The following is a 25,931-nucleotide window of genomic DNA, read 5'->3' as shown; positions in this document are numbered from 1 at the left end:
TTAAACTTCCAACATGTGGAGGCATTTCCAGCATGAGCGTCAGTTTGGTTTGAAATGTGCTGGGGACAGAGATGCATTCGCAAGTGCATTTTCAGAAGTGCTGGGTACAATGACGCAGTAATTTTTTTCTCTTTCGTGCAGGTCATGTTTTGAAAGACGATTTCCTGTAGCTTACTAATGTGAGCTCTCCAAGCTACTATGCTCTCCACAGAGCATAAAATATTTATTTTATTTTATTTTTCGTGTTCACATTTATAAGGAAAAACAGTGACGGTTACGGACGTGACCGCTCTGAAAGCGGCACTAAAAGAGACTGCTTTAAAACTTTCACAGAGACCTCAAACAGAAAGCACAAAGCCTTTCTAAGTGAATTTCGTTTTGTATTAATTGTATCTTAATTTTAATCAATGTTTCATCAACCAATTGCCTGGATTTAATAAATAATAAGTAAAGCAGATAATAGATATCACGACACGGAGGCGCGCGCGTGAACTGGAGTTTGTCTCATAAATGAAACGAAACTCAGCATAGCCTACTTGCCTCACAGAGCTGAGAAATATATCTATTATCTACAGAACGTTTGAAATCATAATTTTAAACAGAACAATTCAAAACGAAAGAAAACTATGTAATCCGAAATGTGCATTTCTCTCTGGCGCGTTCACTAGCCTACTCCGAAGATCGCGAGTCAGTCAACTTCATCTTTGCAGCCGACACAGAAAACACTTGTTTATTAATAAACAATTTAAATGTCTCCTTGCTATATTTGACATATTCATAATCATTACTTTTGCGCTTCTTTGTGACAGCTTTTAGTTGCTTAATTGGCAGCGCCACCCTTGCATGTTACAGTACATGAACGGGTCACCACCGCATCAGCACCGAAAACAGGGGAGCATTTGGTAAACCTGTTCAAGTAGGAGAAGATGTACTTTTTTTTTTTTTTTTTTTTTTTTTTTTTTTTCTTTTTTTTACTCCTAAGGACTGAAGTTTGAAGTCTGAACTTAAAAATTAAATGTGGCATGTGGCACAATTCATTTATTCTCCAAGTGAAATAATTTTTACCTATTTTTCAGGGGTGAATGTCTGTCTACATTTGTAAAATTATACATTTATGGTAGAATCAAATGTTGTTTTGTTTGTCTTGTGTATTGCCTACAACACATGAGTATAATATGGTAAAGGTAGTACAGGAGAGAGACTTGGATTTCTCTTCAGTAAAATTAAAGTGTAAATATATCAGGGGGAAAATGTGTATATATCGGTATCGGCATCTGCCAAAATTAGTTTGAAAATATCGGCATATCGAATATCGGCCACAATGCAATATCGTGCATCCCTAATATATATTATTACATTTTTTGGTTACTAAACTATTGTTTATTATAGGCTTTGTACTTCACTCACGTTCCAATATTGAAGGGAAAAATTATCCTCTTCACATGCAAAAATGTGCTTGGAAACATCACAGTTGAGCGGTGATTACTGTGAATAGTATGAATTGCTCTGTTTAAATAGTCAGTAGTACAGTGTAATTTTTATATGTTAGGTTGACTATTTTATTATTATATTTTATTAAGGCTATAATGAACCAGCTGCGATGTCAAGATTGCAATGCTGGAATGCACAGTGTGTGTGTGTGTATGAGAGGCACGGGCACGATCGAACAGTGGAAACATAAAAACATAGGCTACTCCGTCATTTTGTAATAGGCCTACCTGATTTTGAACACAAGAGGGCAGTATAGCCCTATGTATTACTTTTTTTTTTTTACTAAATAGCGCATTCTGGCTGTTTTTAAACTTATACATAATTCTTGAATTGAAAAAACTGAATAAACCCAAAACTGGGTATAGTTCTGATATTTGTATAATTTTATATAGAAATAAATGGTGTATAATTTCATTTTTAGAAGATATGAGGCTTTTACTGTTTCCTTTTTTGACATTACTTTAATCCCTCGCCATAGCAAAACCGTTTGAGATATTTATTATCCGTTCACAATTTAGCCTCTTTAATGTATTTTCATCATGTTGAAAAAGTTTGGTGGGAAAAAAAAATAAACCACTTAAGAGGAATGGGGAAAAATTCAGAGGCTGATTTTGCAAAGAAATCCACATTCAAACCAAAATATCTGACTTCCTGTTGCTCGGAGCTACTGACTGTAAATTAGAAAGTTGTCCGGCTCGATGAGACCAATATGCGTACTGATTTTTGTAACTCTTTGTAAAACAAACCCCCCCACTTTTGTCAAAAGCATTTTGAAAGTGACACACTTCCTGCTGCCAGTTGGTGGCGCTATAACTTTGACTCACAATAGTTACATCCATCTGATCGGCCTCTTACCACGAACACACTGCTGAAGTTTCATCAAGATCAGTTAATCAGTCCCTCCAGGATTTCGCGGGATTTTTTTGTGATTGTTGCGGCCTAAAATGCCAGATTTTGCGGCAGCTTTTTCAAAAAGTTGCGGGAAAAGTTGCGATTTTTTAGACAGATTTTTCTCAACAGCATTGCATTACCTTGTGATTTCACAAACATGTTATGAATTTTTTAAGTGTTCTTTGCGAGCTTACTCCCCCAAAGAACAGGAATTTAAAAATTCTGGCAAAATATGTTTTATTTGCTCATCAGAATAAAGTGCAAAGGCTATTTTTCAACCTTGACAATTCATGGGCAAAATATATAAGCCCATTTTCAATTCAACTTGAAATTGCTCAGTGTAAACAAGTATGAATCAACTGGATGGTAACATAAAATCCAACATAAAATATGAAATGCAGTGAATCAGTTGCATTAGAATAAAGTGCAAAGGCTATTTTCAGCCCTGACAATTAATGCACATAACAGAAGTTTCCAAAAGAATAATCTTGTAATAAAATTAATTGTTTCATTAAATAAAAAAAAAGCCCATTTCTTTTAAATTCAACTTGACATTGTCCAAAGTGAACAAATATGAACCAACTGGATGTTCTTCCAACATAGCATATGAAATGCAGACTACAACACGTCAACAATAAAATCATTCATTAGAATGGTAAGAGAGTTCATTCTTCAACACTAACTTCCTACGTATCCAAACTGTCCTCCACTTCATCCTCAGAGTCGGGCCCACAATCGATCTTGAGCTCATCCCTCTCAAACATTCCACTAGTGAGTCGCTGATTGTGGTACAAGAAGACCAAGGCTTTGAGGTTGCTGTTAGTGATTGATCTTCTTCTGCTTGATAGCACAAGCTTGTAAAGGCTGTTGCTTCTTTCAGCATCTGCTGAGTTCACGATGACATCCTTGTATCGTTTGGCTAAGGCACTGAGGACAGGAAGTCTCTCGAGAAGCCCATCCCAAAACACATCTAGATCTACCACTCCACATGCTGACGCTTTGAGTGCTGCTGGACCCAGGCGTTGGAAGTAGGCATCAAACTCATCATTGGGGACAGCACTGAAGCCTGGGATGTGTGTGTAGCCAGAAACACTGTCCTCCATGAATGAAATGTAACGAGGGTCAAACACTCTGACTTCTCGAAGGAAGTTGATGGCAGGTTGTCCCTCTGACATGTACTTGGTGAGTTTTTCCTCTGCATTGCTGTACGCTAGATGCACTAAGTTGAGGATGTGTGTTTTGGCGGCATGATGGACATCAAGCCCTTCAAAGTGCTCAGCACAGGATTCATACTGTAACTCCTTGTTTGCAGTAAAGTTCATCTGTAGATCCTCGAAGTAGTCAAAAACCTTGGTGGTTATAGGTTTCCTGCTCTGAAAGATGTCAAGTAGCTGTAGAATACGTTCACACTTATATGCCATGATGCTGAGCTGAACCTGGAGACACTGAGCCATGTCTTCATTCTGTAGCATCTCATGGAGTCTCTCCACAGACTGCGGTGCACTGCTGCCACACACCTGTGAATAGAATTAAAACAGAATTTAGTCCTGCTTCAACGCATTTACATAAGCAAATCCAAAAGCACACAACCATCTGCAAAAACTTTAACATGTTTATTAGGGCACATGCTAGTCTAAACTGGGATGAATTGGAAACTTGTTATCATTGTGAGAATTTGTACTGAAAGGAGGAAGAGTCTTACCTTTAAGTGCTCTGAGTGGTATTGCACCGCACTGAACCAGGAGTTCCACCATGTAGCACAGGGATTTGGAGCCATGGTTACCTTTTGTCTGGTAGGATGCTTTCCTGACATGAACTGGAGGTATCTTCTTTTCCGAGAGCCAGCATGGTAAAACATCTGCGAAAAGCTGAGCATGAATGCATTTAGCTGGTCAAAAGGTCTGCGGAAGGCATCACCGATGAGGTTCATTATGTGGGCCATGCACGTAACGTGCAGTGAGTTTGGGAATAAAGACTGCAAAGCAGCTGTATATGCTTTCTTCATGTAGGCTGCATTGTCGGTGTCAAAAACAATGACATCCTCATTTGCTATGTCATATTCCTGCAGACACTTGACCACAGACACTGAGACAGTTGAGTGGTTGCACTGCTCTAGGAAGACGGTGTCTGCCAAGTAGGCCAGTATTCTCCCAGATTCATCCTTTTCCAAGGGTGCAATGAGAATGTTTAGAACACATCTCCCCTCTACATCTGGAGTCTCATCAAATATGACTGCAACAGGCTTTTTGGCTAAACGTTTTCTGAGTGCCTCCTTTTCTTTCAGGTAAACATTGCCTAGGTATTTTTCTTGCAGCTGGTGAAATCCAGGAATGGCTCCTCCATTCGTTACATTTTCAAAAAGAAACTTCCTCATTGCTGGGTGGTCACTTTTGGAGAGTGGGATATTCAAGGCAGTGCATATGGCAACCCAGTCTTCACATATCTTAGGAGACAAAGAGTAAACAGAACATGCATATTTGTTTAATGACATTAAACAATTACTGTCTCCAGTACAGCCCAATGCACAATGTTAAAGGTGCTCTAAGTGATGTCACGCGTTTTTTAGGCCAAAACATTTTTTGTCACATACAGCAAACATCTCCTCACTATCCGCTAGCTGCCTGTCCCCTGAACACACTGTGAAAAAACGCGGTCTCTCTAGACACCACAGGCTCCACAAACGGCAACAAAAACAAACTGGGCTCACCCGCACCACGAAACACAACAAACAGTGCTCCAGCCAATCACCGACAAGAAGTATTTGAAGGGTGTGGTTTGGGGGTTAGTGCGTGTGGACATGAAGGGGGTGTGGAGGAGAGACGAGAGAGAAGCATGAAGAGGGAAGTTTGAATTATGGCCGACACACGACTAAAGAGACGACGTTCCGATGAACAAATTGCAAAGAAGAGGGACAAGGATAAGGGACAAGGATAAGGAACGCGCGAAGTCCCGAATTTACATCGGAAAAACCCTCGAAAGGTGGCGAGAACTCCGCCGGCAGAAGGGCTTCCAATCAGACATTCAGTTGCTCTGTTTTTGCAGAACAGGTAAATCCATTTTTCTTTCTAAATTGACGTTCATCCCAGCAAACACAGAACGTTCCCCTAACGTTCCCGTTTGGTTCCCATTTGGTTATTTTTTTGGGAACCAAACAAGAACGTTCTGGGAACGTTCCCTGTAGGTTATTTTTAGGATCTATGTTTATAACATTAAGGGAACGTTCCCAGAACGTTCCCTGTAGGTTATTTTTAGGTTTAAATTTATAACCTAAAGAGAACGTTCTGGGAACATTCCCTGTAGGTTATTTTTAGGATCTATTTTTATAACTTTAAGGGAACGTTCCCAGAACGTTCCCTGTAGGTTATTTTTAGGTTTAATTTTATAACCTAAAGAGAACGTTCTGGGAACGTTCCCTGTAGGTTATTTTTAGGTTCTATCTGCATAACTTTAAGAGAACGTTCCCAGAACGTTCCCTGTAGGTTATTTTTAGGTTTAATTTTATAACCTAAAGAGAACGTTCTGGGAACGTTCCCTGCAGGTTATTTTTAAGTTCTATTTTTATAACTTTTTATAACCTCCAAATCCGAGACCATGGTCCTCGGTCGGAAAAGGGTGGTTTGCCCACTTCAGGTTGGTTCAGTTCCTGCCTCAAGTGGAGGAGTTTAAGTATCTTGGGGTCTTGTTCGCGAGTGAGGGAAGGATGGAACGGGAGATTGACAGACGGATCGTTGCAGCTTCTGCAGTAATGCGGTCGATGTACCGGTCTGTCGTGGTGACGTCCAACCAAGTTTTATAACTTTAAGGGAACGTTCCAAGAACGTTCCCTGTAGGTTATTTTTAGGTTTAATTTATAACCTAAAGAGAACATTCCCTGTAAGTTATTTTTAGGTTCTATTTTTCTTAAACCAATTGAATGGTTTGCAATGTTTTGTGCTTTAACACCATTTATCAAATGCTTAATTACATGACCATTATCAGGCAGTAGATAATGCCTAAGTAATCAATAACTTTGCTCATTGGTAGGCAGTCTTTTTTAGTTAATTATTATTAGGTTTTATTTTTATAACCTAAAGAGAACGTTCTGGGAACGTTCTCTGCAGGTTATTATTTTAATATCACTTAACAGGCAGATTACCAACTGACAACGTCGTCAGTACGGTCCCCTAAGGTTATAAGATAACCAACAACGTTCAGATCTATTCGCAATAACTTTTTATTAATGATATTTTAAATTATGTTATACATTTTAATTCTATATGTTTATTTAAATGCTGCGTGACTTTGAAGTGTTTTAATGCGCATGCGCGGAATCAAACACTGGAGCGCGCACGTGCGCTCCTCAGCAGATGGAAACCAGAAACGTCATCAACAACTGACAAACAACAAAACTCCCGTCTGTCGCTGTTGGTTTCACTGCTTTCAGGTAAGTTTAGTCAACAAAATCTCACAAATAATACACACAAACGTCCCTGACACATTTCTTACGTGTAATTGACACGCTTCTGTTGAATATTTACTTTAAAGAAATGGTTTTGTGTCTTTGAAAAAGTCCGTTAGCATCTAAGCTAACCGGTTTCAGAAGAGAACGTTAGCCCTAAGTTACGTTAAGTTAAGGTCTTATTTATGAAAGTTTGGGTTTTTAAACACATATTTAGTGTAGATAACAGTTTTTTATAGTTTTGCTGGTAATTTGCCAATGGGTGATTGGAAGTAAGCTAATTTATTTAACCTAAAAGAATGCACTGTATTGTTAACTTAATCAGTGACGTCACTTACCAATATTGCTAAAATGTGATTTCAGAATAGCGAGAGAGAAAAAAAATCCTCTACAACAAGGGGTGAGTTATTGTTTAATCATGATAATAATTCCATATGCATTTATTTCACAATATATTATCTTAAGATTTTTATATATTTATCTTTTCTGCATTTCACTCTGTTCTAGCTTGGTTCCTTTTATTAAACCAATCCCATGTAATATTGTTGGCTCTGTGACAAATAGCTTGTTATGTTCCTAGATCATCATGCTGTGATGGCCTGCTGCACCCCCTGTCCAAGACAATCTCCACGGCTATGAACCATATGACTAGTAAGCAAAACCACCTCAAACATACAGTGCACTACTGTTCAAAGGTTTGGGGTCTGTAAGATTTATGCTTTTGAAATAAGTCTCACATTTTAAAATCATTAACCCCAGGGTTTTTCAGTGAGATTGTCCTTGAGAAGCCTGTAGGCTAAATAATCAGCTAAATAATAGGCGACTAATACAATATTATAATGGTCATAGTTATAATAATAATTCATTTAACTATTATGATAACATGATATCCTGATCATTAGTATATTCTTACTATTTCTTTAGGTCTGTTTTGAATTATGTTGGCCAATGAGACTGACACCATACTGTCCAACTCAAAGGTATTTATGTATTTGTATGTTTTTTTTTATTGATCAATACTGAAATTCTTTGTACTTTTAAATGCTGAATGTGGTTCAGGGGGTCGACAACTTTAGGCAGTTATTTTTCACAGATATCTTGGGCAGCTGTGGCTCATACTCTTAGCCTTTAAAAATGTTTGAATTGATACCCCCAATGCAATATCAGGGGGTAAATATATCATTAGAGTTCTTAAAGTTATGGCTTTGCTCTTGTTACCAGATGAGATATAATCCCTATTGTTTGGCCCTGTGATTCTTCAGGACAAGACCTTGATGCCATCCATAGTCAGTAGATGAAGAAGGTGAGTTTAGCCCATCTTGTCAAAATGCCCATCTTGGCGAGTTTCCTCGTAAACAGTCTTGTGTGTTTTAAACAGAAAGAAAACATATGCGTGTCATTTATATTAGGTCTGTGCATTCGTCTTAAAGGGACAGTAGCCTAACGTACCCGCAGCTGTTTGTGTCGCCAATGGTGATCAAACATCAAAAGAGAAAATGACTTGTAGCTTTAGCAAAGATACATTTAATTAATTTATAGTTATTTTATTTTTACAGTGAAGACTTATTTTACATTTTGATAATTCAATTTCTGTACCTGATGTTTTCAGATTTAACTGAAAAACATAATGCACTGCTTATTTCAACTGTATTTTTCTTCTATTGTATTTATCTATGCTTGTTATCTATTGTAATTTTCTATGCAGGTTCACTCCTCTACAAAATCCCCCCAATAGGGGTTATGCGGAGCGCCCAGCAGTCGAACCGGAAAGAGGTCTAAGCATTTCCGCTTTTCACTTCCGTACACATCTGCAGCGGTAGGTGATCTCGGTTTACTGTTAATTTTCGCTTATTACACTAAAATTCTTATTTCTTTTTTAATTAAAATGTCACGAATGCTAAAATATCAGAAAAGGGAACATCCGAACAGCAGTTTCTGTTGTGTGCCGATCTGCTCTATGTCGGGGAAAATGAGTAGTACAGAAGTACAAATGGGTTCTGTACTCATAAAGTGACATCAACATTCGCGTCAGCAGTAGCATTCGCCATCAGGCAAATGTTATTTAAATAAACTCCTGATTTTACTTACAAACTTTCCAATGCCTGGTTTAATGAGTACAGAACCTATTTGTACTACTGTAGAAGTTTGGTGCCATTCTGGGCATTATTAGTGGGGTAATTTACCAGATACAAACCTGGAGCCGCGCATGCACTAAACCATACGGCTGATATCTCTAAATAAACTCTAAATTTTTCAATATTGTGCAGCCCTAATATTGAGCATATCTTAAAGTGAACCTGGAATGATAATTTGTGATACCAGATGAGATGTATGTATGATAGATTTTGAACTGTAATATATATATTTTTTTTTTCAGGTTTTCTGGGATCCCAGCGGAAGGCATCAAGACATCAGATGTTGGCCTGGACAAATGTTCCTGTAAACTACACCGACCTTTGCTTTTGAATGGATGGCTGATTATTACCATGTTCTGTGAGGGCATTATTATAGCAAAACTGAGCACCTGTGACAGTGGAATTTGTAGGTGTAAAGTCACAGATAAAAAAAAAAAATTGATAGTAGTTTCAAACTTTTTTTCTCTTTCTCTCTCATAAACAACACAGCAGTTACAGGTTTTCAAATTCTTCATTGGAGGTGAGACTTATACGTTATATGTAGAGCGAATTCGCAGGTCAGAGTTCACTAGACTTGAATATTATTTTCTCTGTTTTTTATTTGACTTCAGAGTTGAAAGTGGGCTTAAAGGGTACATAGGCTTAATGGATATCCTTACCCTAAAACATTCCTTTTTTGATTTGTAGTCTGAAATAATAAATAGTGCAATATAAATAAATGCAATGTAGTGTTTTCAAATATATAAATTTTTCTATACACATTGATGCTGAAATATCTGAATAAATACACGATACCAGCAGTGCTCGTGCTCTCATATCTCCTACAGCTTGTGACACACAATCCCACCTCACTCTTTTCATTTGCTCCGGATTAATTTTAATGCCATTACAGGGCTTGAATTTTGGCATGGGATTGTGTGTACATGTAACGCGTTGTCTTTTTATTTTCTTGTTAAATTTGCAGATGGTTTTGGGAGTTTAAATGTTTTGAGCGGAGTGAAGATTGGCACATTCATGTATATTGTATATAAATTAAGACTTTTTCAATTTTGTTCTAAGTTATAGGCTACAGTTTGCAAAAAGATAGTTTTAATTAAAATGTTTGTGCAGTTTTATTTATTGAAATATTTTCATGTTTGAAATATTAAATGTAAATTACTGTTCCTGAATACATTTTGCTAACGCTGTTTTTGATGACTTATTTGAGGTTGATAATTAAACAATGAATCAACAAAAACATGGATTGTGTGCTGATTTATTTATTTAATACAAACTGATTGATTTACTTATTAATGATAGTTTCTGTAAATTCAATTTATTGTAATAATATATTCATAGGATTTTTAAGTGTTTGAACAATAAACAATGTAGATTATGTTGTTTGTAGACCTATAATTTGTGTACAGGCATATCAGGATGTGTAGACGTTAGGAGAACCTTCCGGGAACGTTCCGAGAACCTTCCGGGAACGTTCCGAGAACCTTCCGGGAACGTTCCGAGAACCTTCCGGGAACGTTCCGGGAACGTTCCCCTAACCTATAGGGAACGTTCTATTAACGTAAAGAAAACTTTCCTGGCTAACCAATAGGGAACGTTCTTGGGAACGTTCCGGGAACGTTCTGGGAACCAAAAACTAACGTTCCCAGAACGTTCCCAGAACGTAAAATTGTTAGCTGGGATGTTCGCCAAACCAACACAAGGATGTAATTAGCTAGAACTATGTAGGGGTGACCCCGAATAGTCGAAGATTCGATGCTTCGATAGGAGGAGCCTGATTCGACTACCGATCTCACGGTCGAATCTTCGCAGAGGTGTTATGAAACGAGGATCATGCCACTTTGGCTATATGAGGGCGCTCAATGTCTGATTTCACATAGAACTAGCTTTTATGTAAATACGTTAATATTCAGCCTATTATGATAATGCTGTAGGCCTATATAAAAATGTGCAAAGAAAGAAGCTTTTAATAAATATTTTTTAACGTGCGTGAATAAATCCAAACACCCCGTGACAGATTTAAGTTTCACTTTCAATCCGTGACCGACAGAGGAGCGTCTTCGCGGCAAGGATTTAAATCTTTAACAATGTCTGGGATAAGAAAATCTAAAGTGTGGATGTACACGATTAGAAAGGATATTCTCCAAGGCTGGATTTAGCATCAGGAAAACCATGATCGCACTTCTGCCGGCCACCGTTAACATGTTTCACGCATAGACTGGGTTTCACGTTAGAATGTATTTTATCCGCGCGCACAATTTGAAAAGACTCCAACGGACAGACCGAGTGAAAGACGTTCAGGATTTGTTCTCTCGATCAGGTACAAATGATTTCAAAACTTTTCAGCCGGTTCTAATTTTATTTTTGGATGCTGTGAACATTTTTAGCTAAAAAGACTGCCACTCCAGTTTAGCATTTATTGTTGTTTCTGCAGTTAAAAAGACAAAGTTGAAAATTCTGGCTACTATCGTTATTTTAATCATTTCTTTATTTTTATTTTATTTATTAATCTGTCAGGGTTATCTAATCTAACTATTTGTGGCTTGTGTTTTGAATATATGTTCCCCTGCACTAAAGGCATTTTGCACACATTTGCTCCTCATCCTGTGACTTGATTCTGATTTATTTCGTTTTGTATTTTTATTTATTAGAAAGGTATATTCTGTTCTAATAATTTAGTAAATTAATTGTTTATTTTTTCGGTGCATCGATGTTGTGCTGTAGGCTGGCCTGCTCGCACAGGTAATTTAGCCGATTTAATTTGATTTGCATGTGAAATGCAAATCTGCAGTGTGGCCTTTCTGGAGTTATTTATGTTATTTCTTAGTTTTATTGATCAAAAATGTTTTTATACATTTTCTTCTATATCTTTGTGTGATTTTCTGTACATCGCGGCTTTGAAACGTTAAAGCCCCGCCCCCAGCCCCACCCCCATACACATGATTCGACTATTAGTCGACTATAGGCAAGACATGACGATTCTGATTCGACTATGAAAATCCATAGTCGGGGACAGCCCTAGAACTATGCAGTCAGCGTTAGCTTTGGTGAATACAACATATATGTTTCAGCTAGCGATCAATCTCTATTGTAAATGGTCAAGCAAATTCACAGTAGGGCGACAATTTGTGTGAATTATTGTTTTCACCCACGGTTTGTTATGGATTTGAATGTTCATTTATAGGCTATTGACAACTTTGACTAAATTTGTTTACGCCGCCGCCGTTGTTTATGCTCACTGGGAAACGCGAAGCTAACGTTATCTTGCTATTACTGCGTCCTTGTATGGGAGCTATAGTTATAGTTATAACCTCAGGTGGCGAAACGATTTTAAGACAATGTTTCTCTTTTTCTGCATTCTGTTCTGCAATATATAAAAGAATTGATCTAACTTGGTGACATTACACATTGAATGAAGTATCAGTAAAACTTAACTTTGTTTTTAGTGACTACTTTGACTTTCCTTTATGCCGGAAGGGAGGGGAGGAGGGAGGAGACGGGATGAGGAGGAAGGAGGGTCTAGCTAGCCTCCGTTTAGTTTGACAACAATTCGAATGTCAACACTCCCGGCATCACTTAGAGCACCTTTAACCATTTTGTTTTTAAAAGACTGACCAGTACAAAACTTTAAAAATGACCCTGCTTAGAACACTGTTTAAAGCAGGGGTCACCAGTGTGGTGCCCATGGGCACCAGGTAAGCCCAAAGGACTGAATGAGGTTGCCAACAGGCCAATTGTAAAAATAGCACAACTCACCAGTGAGATGTGTAAAAAAAAAAACAAATAAAAATAGTGATAGTGATAGTTTCTTCACTCACTATCACTATTATCTCCTCCTTTATTTATGCATTACTTGTCCACACATATGGTCACTTGCTTGGTAACATTAATATTAGTTCATGCTTCACCCTTACAACTCTTATATTTATGTTATGTAACTAATTTAGCTTTTACTGTCATGTTTTATTCTTTATTCAGGAGCAGCAGCAGGAATACTGATATCAGTTTGTCAATTTTCCTTCGCAAAGACCCGCCCCCCTTAGTTATTGTTGCTATGTCCGACAAGCTACGCTGCTCTCACGCCACACCATATTCTCACGCAGTGAAAAATACATCGCGGAGCAGAGAGGAGACTGACAACACACTGACAGACAGGACAGACCAGGTTACTTTTCGGTTACTTTTAATATTAAACATATTAAACAAAGTCTCACCTTTCAAATTTGGTCATTTTTTAAAAAGAAATCTAAACGATAAATACCATTTTGTGGCTCTTAAATGTGTCTGACAGATCGCTGTAGAGCATCATTTAAAGCTACTCGTGAACCGATCATCTCTTCCTTCTAGTTCATTTATAGCATCAAATAAACATGAATGAACATAAGAAGGAATGTTGTTTTAAACCGTGGAAAGGCATCAGTACATTCCGTTTTTCAAGTTCAAATCCTCCAATGTTAATCTGCTATATCCCCTGACTGCTTTGTCGGACAAAATGGCGGATGGCGGTTTATGATTGGTTAGATCGCCTGTCAATCAAGCTCCCTGCGAAGGGTGAATTAAGAAAAAAATCATGTTGTCCCCGTAAAATATTTCGACTTTTAGCATTTTGTTGCCGCGGCTAAGTCTATGTAGGGGAAACACTGGATAAATGATTGATGAAACTACCGTGTGAAAGCATGAAAAATAGTTTTAACTGCCCCTCTCAAACTCGCTAGCAGTATCACCTGTGCCCACGCAAGGCCTGCCTGACAACTGACAAAAGCAAACCACCACAGACCTAGTTTTACAAACGTTATGAAGTTTTGTTGTTTACCTTGTTCCTTTCGCTGCTTGCAATGGATTTGCGAGCAACAGCTTGGGTGATAGTCACTTGCCGTGTAGGCTCTTGCACGGACATCCTTCTGGCATGTTTTGCTGTAGAGAAGTGTCGGTCAAGCGAGGATTTTCTTTTGTGTTCCACGACAATGTTGCACACAGTGCAAAATAGTTTCCCTCCACTTTCATGGAGAACATTAGGGAATTGCTTTGCACGGTCTTTTCGCAGTGATATTTGTAGGTAAGTGTGATGTATTTGCGCTCATGCCTGCTTTCTCTGATAAGGAAGTCCTTCTGTGTGAAAATAATGCCGCGTGCAGTGACGGACCAAACTGATTGGTCGAATTTGCGGTAAAGTCGCGGAGATTGGATGAAATTGCAAGGCCGCAAATAAATCGCGTGGATTGGCTGAATTTGCGTGAATTGGCGCGATCGCAACATCGCGAGTTTCTGGAGGGACTGGTTAATGTATGCAGAAGTTATAACACTTCGTTTTTCTCTTTTCTCGCCATAAATTTGTTTCCTCGCCACGCCCAAACCGTTTGAGATATCAAAAATCCGTCCGCAATTTAGCATCCTCAATGTCTTGACTTCATGCTGACCGAGTTTGGTGGCGATTTAATTAATTCTCTAGGAGGAGTGTTTCAAATTCCACAGCAAGCGTTTTCCAAACAACCCATAATAGCCGACTTCCTGTTGGGCTGGCGCAAAACTTAGAGCACGAAAGTTGTTCGGCCCGATGAGATCTATATGTGTGCTGAGTTTCATATTAATTCATGCAAGCTAGTTTGATCTATGGACCAAGTTTTCGGACCCCATTCCAGGGGGCGCTGTTGAGCCCCCCTGCCACGCCCGGGTACCAGCTTTAGCCAGGCCCTGATGGCCGCAGGTTCTGACCTGTGTGCAAAGTTTCATGAGTTTTCGAGCACGTTAAGGGCCCCAAAAGCCCCTGAAACCTTGAAAAACAAATATAGCTGCGAGCAGCGATTACGGGCCCAAGCCGGTAGCATCGCAACCCTGGTGCCTTTAGTTACACTAAAGGCACCGGGATGGTGGTGTCACCGGCTTTGGCCCTCCATCGCTGCTCGCAGCTATATATATATATATATATATATATATATATATATATATATATATATATATATATATATATATATAACTGTAAAAAAAAAACTGACTATTTAAACAGAGCAGTGTAATTTTTATATGTTAGGTTGACTTTTATTATTATATTTTATTAAGGCTATAATGAACAGGCTGCGATGTCAAGATTGCAATGCTGGAATGTCTGTCTGTGTGTGTGTGTGTGTGTGTGTGTGTGTGTGTGTGTGTGTGTGTGTGTGTGTGTGTGTGTGTGTGTGTGTGTGTGTGTGTGTGGCGCAGGCGCGATTGAACAGTGGACACATAAAAACATACTCCGTAATTTTGTCCAAACAGGACACCATTCAAACTGCAAAGTGTTAACTTATATTTGTGTACAGTCGCAATAAAACACAACATTGTGCTTTTGTAAAATAAATTCAAGCAATCCGCCCCCCCGAAAGGCGCTAATTTTAAAATTAAACTAAAATGCTCACGGCTGCACGGGCATTCATAACTGTACGCGTCCACGGCGAGGAACGAGCAGAACAGAGTCAACGTTTTTTAGTTCATTCCTACTTCCATAAGAATTCATTGAAAACGCTCGCTCTGCTCTGCACCATTATCAATGTCCGTGCGGACAAACATATTTTACTTTCGTTTTTAAGTTAGTGATTCAAAAGCCCCCAGCGGTGTCACACGTCGATTAATCGGTGGGGAAATATTCCCAGAGTCACATCCCTAACATATTTATATATAAATACTATAGGCCTACCTTGAACACAAGAGGGCAGCATAGCACTATGAATGACTTGATTTATTTATTTTTTGGACTAAACAACTATTCTGGCTGTCTTTAAACTTAACTTAACTTAAACATAATTCTTAAAGAAAAAAACAAAAAAAAGAATAAAATGGGTTTAGTTCTGATATTTGTATAATTTTATATAGAAATAAATGGCGTACAATTACATTTTTAGAAGATATGAGGCTTTCAGTGTTTCCTTCTTTGACACTCCTTTAATCCCTCGCCATAGCAAAACCGTTTGAGATATTTAATATCCGTTCACAATTTAGCATCTTTAACCCTCTGAGGTCGGCAAACGCGCCCCCGCGTTTTGCTGGATTTTCTTCACATTGTAGTACAATAAACTTAAATGACTCCGTCATTTATGGTTATACAGAAAAAAGAAATATATAAAAAGAATCTGTGATATTTCTACTTTTGTATATGTCCACTTACAATCAAATCAAAACATTGTGCTTTTGTAAAATAAAGAAAATAAACAGGGTGTGTGTTCTGCCTCTCCGTCGCGGTGAACTTTTTTTTCTTGAGCACGTCTATAAACTGAAACAAAACTCAGCGAATACTTGTCACACATTTATGAGCCATATACCTTTATACACATTTAAGCAGAGGTGGAAAGAGTACTGAAAATTTGTACTCAAGTACAAGTACCGTTACATTGCTGAAATAATACTCAATTACAAGTAAAAGTACTGGTGTCAAAAAAGTAATTAAGTAAAAGTACAAATTACTCTTCTCAAAAACTACTCGGAGTACTAGTTACTAATTACTTTTTAGCTGGCGATAGTTAATGCATTACCAATAAAAATATACAACCAAATCATAGATTTATGTAGAAAATAGCTACTTTTAACACATTTTTACCTTATTGTCGAAGGACATTAATTAGTGGATACTGGAATTTCTAACTTTAATATGACACCTTGAAATATGTCAATATTCAGTAGGCCTAGCCTATAATTTTTAATACCATCGGGAAAACTACTACATACTAAATATTTTAATATCTACATTTTTGTCCATCCATTTTGTCAAGGCAATCATTATTTTCAAGCATTGAAAAGCACAACACTCATTGTAACAGTAATCTATTTGAATGGAAAAGTTTAATTCAAGTCTTCTGAAGAGACACGTCCACTTTATAAGGAGAGATTTTAATTCAGGCTTTTGTTTACATATTTAAACATTGATCAATAACCATTACAATAATCTAATATTTACTCACTCAGTGTATTTGTCTTTACAATAGGGTAACGTGAACTGTTGCAATAGCTCACACACAGCACGAGGAAGCTTGATTTCAATTCAAACTGAATTTAATTTGCAAAAAGACTAGATTTTTCATAACTTTTGACAGCGTTTAATTCAAGAGCATGGAGAGATTGGAGCTGGACGTCATTTGAGTCTGCAGTGAGAACCACTTGGAGAGATTCGCGATTACACATGATATGACACACAGTCCGAGAGCGCACACTCAATATCCGAGTCCAGTTCATTCGTAGCCTACATTTGAGAGCTCGCGTCCAGTTTTCTGCGATTACATGAATGTGCCCTCGCGTTATAATATTGTTCGTGACATTTGCCATTAAAATATGCCATAGAAACTTGCAGGTATTAATAAAATTATGCGTAATAGGCCTACCTGCAATCCCGCGCTGAGGGGAGGCGGGTGTGTCAAACTCGCTGTCGTTGAGATGAGAGAATGAGAACACGCAGCTGGTATCGTATTGGTGTATAGGCCAAAATGAGTATTGACAGATATTTCAGTATTGATATGTATCAAAATATAGATATTTTGACAGTACTACTATGTAGTTTGTTGTTCCAAACTTTCAGTCCAGCCATTAATCACTCTGAGCTCCTCGCCTCCTTCATGATCAGCTCTTCAAAACCTGCTGCGACTGCGGCGGCTTTCATTCAATCCAAATATCAGGGGTTTTATTGGTCCGTTTACGATCGAATATTTTTATTGGCTACCGAAATGCCATTCAAAGATTTGAATATCAATTCAAATTGTACTCAGTAACGAAATGTGATTTTACAAGTAGCGAAGTAGATTACTTAGCTTAATATGTACTTGAGTACAAGTAAAATTACAGATTTAAAAATATACTCAAAAAAGTACAAGTACCCAAAAAAACGACTTAATTACAGTAACGTGAGTAGTTGTAATTCGTTACTTCCACCTCTGCATTTAAGTGTGTACTTTTAAATGATCGGATTCAAACTGAAAACAAATATTCTCTGTTTAAGTAATTTGTATAAAACCAACAGGATGTCCAGTATCTCAAATGCTTGCTAATTACTTTTAATTCGACCACGCCCACTCGCGCAAAATATATTCACATGCAAATCTCGACATGGAACGCGAATGCCCTCGTTACCTCAAACACAAAACACCAAAAAACTTCACAAGTCTCTGCTTTTCGTCGAGTTTGGAAGACACGTCTGAGCTTACATTGGATTTACCCCCAGAAGAAGAAGAACGCGATTTGAAGACAAGAAAGATGTAAGGTAAGAAATTCTTACTTATTAGTTTATGGTATTGTTGCATAAACTTCACATTGCAGTTGAACTGTTGCTAGATATATGGTGAATACCCGTGTTTACTGTTAAATACTATTTGTGGATATCTGCTCAAACATAGATATGTATAACCATAATGTTTAATATTTTGGAGCGCGATGGCGTTTGAATGTATCATATTTTGGAGCGCGCTGTGGGTTTGAATGTATCATATTTTGGAGCGCGCTGTGCGTTTGAATGTATCATATTTTGGAGCGCGCTGTGCGTTTGAATGTATCATATTTTGGAGCGCGCTGTGGGTTTGAATGTATCATATTTTGGAGCGCGCTGTGGGTTTTAATGTATCATATTTTGGAGCGATTGCGTTTGAAAGGAAAAATGCATCAAACATTAGGCTTTATGTTTTTACTATTATCTCATTTCATATCATCATAACGAATGGAAACATTTGAAGTAACATAAGATAATCAATATATTTTTCTCTAGCATTGTTACTGAAATCTTTTGGAAGATTTATAGGCTGCTATAGGTTATTGTTATAATAAGAAACATTTGTGAGATATATAAGAAACATTTGTGTGTGTGTGTGTGTGTGTGTGTGTGTGTGTGTGTGTGTGTGTGTGTGTATTCTGTGAAATCCAGAAAAATCTAAAATGTATTCCTAAAATCGTGCAGGCCTAGTTTCTCTTGATACCAGTATGTTCACTTTTTTTCTTTTCTTTCAGGGACCAGATGCAACTGAGTCCTGCTGACTTCAACATTCACATGAGTCTCTGTACATGAACATGGTAAAGTGAAAATCAAACACCTTGGAAATGAAAGGTATGTACAATGTTTTTAGGAATGGCACAAAGGTCTCTGTCTTTGGATCATTGTTTTCAATGTGCTCTTTTGTCATTTGTTGTGTATTTTTGGATTATGTTGTGTTGTAAATAAATCCAAACAATCTAAAAGCCATTCTTTTTTAAATCTCCTCATTCTTTGTGCAAGGTTGCTCTGAATGACAGGGCCTGATCGCTCCTAATAGGGCAGTTAGGGGAGTGTCTTTGTCTTTCTCAGGTGTTGAAGGCTTACATATTCATGAGATGATCACGCCTCTTCGCATATGGCTCTTCACACAAAACACGTCTTAGAAATTTTAAATCAATATATTGTCTTATCTGAATGAGCAGTCAGGGTGATTTTCACATAGTTTTGGAGCAAATATTCTAGGCTACGTGATACAATTTTCAAAAGTCTTGTGAAGAAATAATCAGTATGGGTTTCATGGCCTTATTTCAGTGACATTTTTTTTTGGTATTATCACAAACCACGCATAAATGTCATTATCTCAAAACTACAAACTTTTACATACATGCTGCTGATATATTATTGTAGCAGAGTTTGTGCTAAATACAGTGTAATAAGACTTTAGCCATGACAATGTCACAAGTAACAGAAATAAGCACAAATGTCAGAGCATGTCAGAACACCTCCAGGGCCAGAAAACAGCTCAGACCTCAGAGGGTTAATGTATTTTCATCATGTTGAAAAAGTTTGGTGTGAATAAAATAAACCACTTAGGAGGAGTAGCTAAAAACTCAGAGTCTGAAATATCCAAAAAATCCACATTCAAACCAAAATATCTGACTTCCTGTTGGTCGGAGATAATGACTGTGAATTAGAAAGTTGTCCAGCTCGATGAGACCAATATACGTACTGATTTTTGTAACTGTGGGTAAAAGTAACCCCCCCCCCACTTTTGTCAAAAGCATTTTGAAAGTGACACACTTCCTGCTACCAGTTGGTGGCGCTATAACTTTGACTCACAATAGTTACATCCATCTGATCGGCCTCTTACCACGAACACACTGCTGAAGTTTCATCAAGATCAGTTAATGTGTGCAGAAGTTATACCACTTCGTGTTTCTCTTTTCTCGCCATAAATTTGTGTCCTCGCCACGGCCAAACCGTTCGAGATATCAAAAATCCGTCCTCAATTTAGCATCCTCAATGTCTTGACTTCATGCTGACCGAGTTTGGAGGCGATTGGATGAATTCTCTAGGAGGAGTGTTTCAAATTCCACAGCAAGCGTTTCCAAACAACCTATAATAGCCGACTTCCTGTTGGGCTGGCGTAAAACTTAGAGCACGAAAGTTGTTCGGCTCGATGAGATCTTTATGTGTACCGAGTTTCATATTATTACATGCAACGTGTTTGATTTATGGACCAAGTTTTCGGACCCCATTCCAGGGGGCGCTGTCGAGCCCCCATGCCACGCCCGGGTTCCAGCCTGATGGCCACGGGTTCTGACCCATGTGCAAAGTTTCAAGAGTTTTTGAGCATGTTAAGGGCCCCAAAAGTGCCTGAATAGTCGTAAGAAAAATAATAATAATAAATATATATATATATATATATATATATATATATATATATATATATATATAAAATAATATATATATATATATATATATATATATATATATATATATATATATATGTGTAACAAAAAAAATACATTATATATATGTAACAAAAATAAATAAATAAATAAACAAATATATATATAAATATATGGTGTGCGTCCACAGCGAGGAACGGGCAGAGAAGAGCGAACGTTTTTTAGTTCATTCCTACTTCCATAGGAATTCATTGAAAACGCTCGCTCTGCACCATTATCCATGTCAGTGCGGACGAACATATTTTACTTTCGTTTTTAAGTTAGCAATTCAAAAGCCCCCAGCGGTGTCACACGTTGATTAACCGGTGGTAAAATATTCCTCACGGTCACATACCGGTACCTAGTATATTTTTATATAGATACAATAGGCTCCTTGCACATAGCAACCTGACGTCATATCCGCAACGGGTAAATACGGCTCGCTCTTTTCCTGTTTGGCGAAATATGACGGCGGCGTAAACAGCGGAAAATGAGCCTTAAAAAAGATAGAGTTTTTTTCCAGAGGAAACAGAGAAAATATCATGAACATTGTTGTGTTCCCATATGCACGTCATCATCTAAATTCAACGGCGTTTTAAGTTACCACGGATTTCCCAGCGATGTTGAACTCAGAAAGCGGTGGCTGGTGAATATTCGTTGTGATGAGTTCATTGTCACAGGACACAGCAAAGTCTGTAGTTTGCACTTCACACCGGAGCAGATCATTCAGCCGAAAACACCGGAGGGGAAAAGGCAACTAAAGAATGGAGCTGTCCCGGTATTGTTCCAGTGGAATGATTACTCCATCCCATCACCAAGACTGAGCGTTTGGGACAGAGTAAGCAAACTTCAGCCTGAGCTGGCATCAGCAGAAAATGGGCAACATATGGACTGCACTCCTGCTGCTGATCATGACTATTCATCTGCCCCAGAACCCGCTTTCATGGACTCGGTAATCGACGAAAACAGGAATTTAAAAGAAGAAAATGACTCATTAAAGAAAGAGATACAGGAGCTGAAAATTAGCTGTAAATTTGGATTACAAAGATTCGCCCACTCTGACGACGACATTCGATTCTATACACGGTAAGATGCGAACAAGATACCCCTGACCTTAGTAACTTGGACCATACGTGACCATATTGTAACGTTGTGTACTCTTTCTGTTCCTTTCCCATAGATTTCCCAGTTACCATAATTTTATGCTGTTTTGGAGATTGGTTGAACCATCGGTGCATAAAATGGTTCGTGCGTCGAGGGCCAAAGCTGCTGAAAAATTTAATGAAGCAGTAACATCTGTCCGTCCCACACACACGGTTGGTTTTTGCAGTTGTCATTAATGATAATCATTAATATTAATAATATTTTTCTGCAAACATAAATAAATATTCTTTAGTTTATTTGATTTATTATGGTGGTTTTTCAAAGCAAACCTTCAAATTAATGTGAGATGAAAATGACATCTGACTGCATTTACCTCAACATTCTGATATTAGATTGAGTATTTTCTAACTTGAATCCATATTAATTTATAGATTTGAGTTGGGGGGGTCGTTAGTCACGCCCATGCTGGGGAGGGTGTCCTCTCATTTGGATTCTCAGAATATGGTCACCCTAGGTATAAATCAATAAATAAAAATAAAATAAATAAATAAAAAATCAAGTAAGGTGCCTGAGTAGCCTATTGCAGTCACAGTCCCACATTTGGAATTTCCAGTAACATGTAGAGTATTATTGCTGTTGTATTTTTAATTATAAACCAACAGCAGTAATGATAATTGCACATCCTTTTATCTATTAGACTAGAGAGGTTACATTAGGTTTAATGATGTTTGTGTGTGTGTGTTTTCTCACCAGAGACAATCATTGCAACCCATCGATGAGCTAGTCCTTTTCCTAATGTACTTGTCCGTTGGTTTAACCCTCTGAGGTCGAGAAACGCGCCGACGCGTTTTGCTGGATTTTTTTCACATAGCAGCAACATAAACTTAAATTACTCCGTCATTAATGGTTATACAGAAAAAAGAAATGTAAAAAAAATAATCTGTGATATTTCTACTTTTGTATGTGTCCACTTACAATCAAATCAAAACATTGTGCTTTTGTAAAATAAACAGGGTGTGCGTTCTGCCTCTCCGTCGCGGTGAACTTTTTTTTCTTGAGCACGTCTATAAACTGAAACAAAACTCAGCAGATACTTCTCACACATTTATGAGCCATATACCTTTATACACATTTAAGTGTGTACTTTTAAATGATCGGATTCAAACTGAAAACAAATATTCTCTGTTTAAGTAATTTGTATAAAACCAACAGGATGTCCAGTATCTCAAACGCTTGCTAATTACTTTTTAATTCGACACGCCCACTCGCGCAAAAGAGATTCACATGCAAATCTCCACATGGGACGCGAACGCCCTCGTTACCTCAAACACAAAACACCAAAAAACTTCACAAGTCTCTGCTTTTCGTCGAGTTTGGAAGACACGTCTGAGCTTACATTGGATTTACCTCAGAAGAAGAAGAACGCGATTTGAAGACAAGAAAGATGTAAGGTAAGAAATTCTTACTTATTAGTTTATGGTATTGTTGCATAAACTTCACATTGCAGTTGAACTGTTGCTAGATATATGGTGAATATTATACTATTTAGACCCGTGTTTCCTGTTAAATACTGTTTGTGGATATCTGCTCAAACATAGATATGTATAACCATAATGTTTAATATTTTGGAGCGCGATGGCGTTTGAATGTATCATATTTTGGAGCGCGCTGTGGGTTTGAGTATCATATTTTGGAGCGCGCTGTGGGTTTTAATGTATCATATTTTGGAGCGCGATTGCGTTTGAATGTATCATATTTTGGAGCGCGCTGTGGGTTTGAGTATCATATTTTGGAGCGCGCTGTGGGTTTTAATGTATCATATTTTGGAGCGCGCTGTGCGTTTTAATGTATCATATTTTGGAGCGCGATTGCGTTTGAAAGGAAAAATGCACCAAACATTAGGCTTTATGTTTTTACTATTATCTCATTTCATATCATCATAACGAATGGAAACATTTGAAGTAACATATGATAATCAATATATTTTTCTCTAGCGTAGTTGTTCTTGAAATCTTTTGGAAGATTTAATTTATTGTTATTATTATTTTATGCAGCACTGCGTAGCCTATGCCTACAAGGCACAACAAACCTGGTGTTCATTATATATTGTTGGAAACGTGTGTGTGTGTGTGTGTATTCTGTGAATTTTAAAAAGAAATTTTAACCAGAAAAATCTAAAATCTATTCCCAAAATCGTGCAGCCCATAGTTTCTCTTGATATCAGTATGTTCACAGTTTTTTTTTTTTTTTTTTTTCTTTCAGGGACCAGATGCAACTGAGTCCTGCTTACTTCAACATTCACATGAGTCTCTGTACATGAACATGGTAAAGTGAAAATCAAACACATTGGAAATGTATGTACAATGTTTTTAGGAATGGCACAAAGGTCTCTGTCTTTGGATCATTGTTTTCAATGTGCTCTTTTGTCATTTGTATTTTTGGATTGTGTTGTGTTGTAAATAAATCCAAACAATCTAAAAGCCATTCTTTTTTTAAATCTCCTCATTCTTTGTGCAAGGTTGCTCTGAATGACAGGGCCTGATCGCTCCTAATAGGGCAGTTAGGGGAGTGTCTTTGTCTTTCTCAGGTGTTAAAAGCTTACATATTAATGAGATGATCACGCCTCTTCGCATATGGCTTTGTCACACAAAACACGTCTTAGAAATTTTAAATCAATATATTGTCTTATCTGAATGAGCAGTCAGGGTGATTTTCACATAGTTTTGGAGCAAATATTCTAGGCTATGTCATACAATTTTCAAAAGTCTTGTGAAGAAATAATCAGTATGATTTTCATGGCCTTATTTCAATGAGAATTTTTTTTTGTATTTTCACAAACCACGCATAAATGTCATTATCTCAAAACTACAAACTTTTACATACATGCTGCTGATATATTATTGTAGCAGAGTTTGTGCTGAATACAGTGTAATTAGACTTTAGCCATGAAAATGTCACTAGTAACAGAAAAAAACACAAATGTCAGAGCATGTCAGAACACCTCCAGAGCCCAGAAAACAGCTCAGACCTCAGAGGGTTAAAGGAGCAGGACTTGGCAAACCGTTTCAACATTCACATCTCTACTGTAAGCCGCATTATCTGTTCGTGGACCAACTACCTGTACACACTCTTGGGCTCGGTGGCTATCTGGATTGAGCCTGAAGACGTTAAAGCTCGCCTTCCTGATGATTTCAAAGACTTCTCCGATACTCAGATAATAGTTGACTGTACAGAGCTCAAGTGCCAGACGCCATCCTCGCCTCTCCTCCAAAGTGAGATGTTTTCTAAGTACAAATCTCACTGTACAATGAAAGGACTTATCGGGATCGCCCCTCATGGTCCAGTGACCTTCATCTCTTCACTCTATGAGGGGTCAATAAGTGATAAAGAACTCTTTAGGCGGTCAGGGTTGGCTGACCTTTTAACTGATGACATGGCCGTGATGGTTGATAAAGGTTTCCTGATCACTGACTGTGTGAAGTGTAAAGTGTACTGTCCACCTTTTCTCAACAAAAAAAGCCAGATGCCAGCACCCAGTGTCCTCCAAACACAGAAAATTGCTCGTGTAAGAGTGCACGTTGAGCGAGTCATCCGAAGGGTAAAGGAGAATAAACTTTTTGATTCTGTTATTCCTTTGTCAATTGCTGGAAGCATTAATGAAATTTTTGCCGTTGCTTGCCTGCTTAGCAATTATCAAAATAAACATCTTGTCACAGCATGGGCCAAGTAGTGCTGACAAGTTTACATTACAGAAACCTACAACTTTTAAATGTAAGTATTAATCATTTATCTCTGAATAAATTCTCATACAGTGACAACAGATGTGATCTCACACAACATTATAAACAATGATTTTTATTGTAAAATGATGCCATATTGTATAAAGTCCATGAATAAATCTGACATTACTTATTCAACTGTTTTTTTTTGTTTTTTTTAAAGCAACAAGCTTGAAGACACATTTTATCCCAGATCACATCATTTATCAATCAGTTCCAGGCGAAATATATATACTGTAGGTACGAGTGGGAAATGTAACGTAAATGAGAAGTCAAATTCATAGTCCTAATAAAATACATAATGAATCAGATTATGATTTCTTTACCTGCCAATCAGTTGTGATCGTCTCATTGAGAGATACTTTGGCATGTAAATGCTGAAGTAGAAATGATCACACTTCTGCCTGATTGTTTCTTGAACTTCTTTGTCTGAGTGCAATCGCTGCA

General features: G+C 37.7%; 1 protein-coding gene and 2 long non-coding RNA genes across 7 annotated transcripts in view; 2 read left to right on the top strand and 1 right to left on the bottom strand.

The window, feature by feature from the left end:
• The first annotated feature begins 6,083 nt into the window (after window positions 1-6,083).
• LOC309488535 overlaps window positions 6,084-25,931 on the top strand; it is a 200,374-nt gene continuing 180,526 nt past the window's right edge. The window contains exons 1-7 of one of the 5 annotated variants that reach the window (XR_014202152.1): window positions 6,099-6,805; window positions 7,184-7,220; window positions 7,401-7,471; window positions 7,745-7,800; window positions 8,042-8,123; window positions 8,526-8,636; window positions 9,198-10,192. This is a non-coding gene — a long non-coding RNA (uncharacterized lncRNA). Of the gene's footprint in view, window positions 6,806-7,183; window positions 7,221-7,400; window positions 7,472-7,744; window positions 7,801-8,041; window positions 8,124-8,525; window positions 8,637-9,197; window positions 10,193-25,931 lie in introns of those variants that run through there. The other 4 variants (XR_014202151.1, XR_014202148.1, XR_014202149.1 and 1 more) reach the window with 4 other exon arrangements.
• LOC309488575 lies at window positions 9,889-10,628 on the bottom strand. Its single transcript, XR_014202198.1, has 2 exons — window positions 10,459-10,628; window positions 9,889-10,414 (listed from the first exon to the last, which is right to left on the bottom strand). It is a non-coding gene; the product is annotated as an uncharacterized lncRNA (long non-coding RNA).
• On the top strand, window positions 20,991-25,676 carry LOC309488492 (uncharacterized protein). Its single transcript, XM_082156766.1, has 4 exons — window positions 20,991-21,687; window positions 21,782-21,917; window positions 22,459-22,516; window positions 24,741-25,676. Exons 1-4 carry the CDS (start codon window positions 21,092-21,094, stop codon window positions 25,433-25,435), a joined length of 1,485 nt encoding a protein of 494 aa, XP_082012892.1. The 5' UTR covers window positions 20,991-21,091; the 3' UTR covers window positions 25,436-25,676.

Source organism: Leuciscus leuciscus (assembly GCF_965113295.1).
Source record: "Leuciscus leuciscus genome assembly, chromosome: 23".
In the NCBI taxonomy this organism is placed as follows: Eukaryota; Metazoa; Chordata; class Actinopteri; order Cypriniformes; family Leuciscidae; genus Leuciscus; species Leuciscus leuciscus.
Note: the sequence above shows the minus strand (reverse complement) of the source record. Positions and strands in the feature narration are given on the sequence as shown.

Bases quoted from the DNA above. Each gene is read 5' to 3' on its own strand.
- LOC309488492 (XM_082156766.1), top strand. From the start codon at position 21,092: ATGAGCCTTAAAAAAGATAGAGTTTTTTTCCAGAGGAAACAGAGAAAA. The intron at 21,688-21,781 runs GTAAGATGCGAA...CCTTTCCCATAG, and splicing joins GACATTCGATTCTATACACG to ATTTCCCAGTTACCATAATT. The intron at 22,517-24,740 runs GTTTAACCCTCT...CAGACCTCAGAG, and splicing joins CCTAATGTACTTGTCCGTTG to GGTTAAAGGAGCAGGACTTG.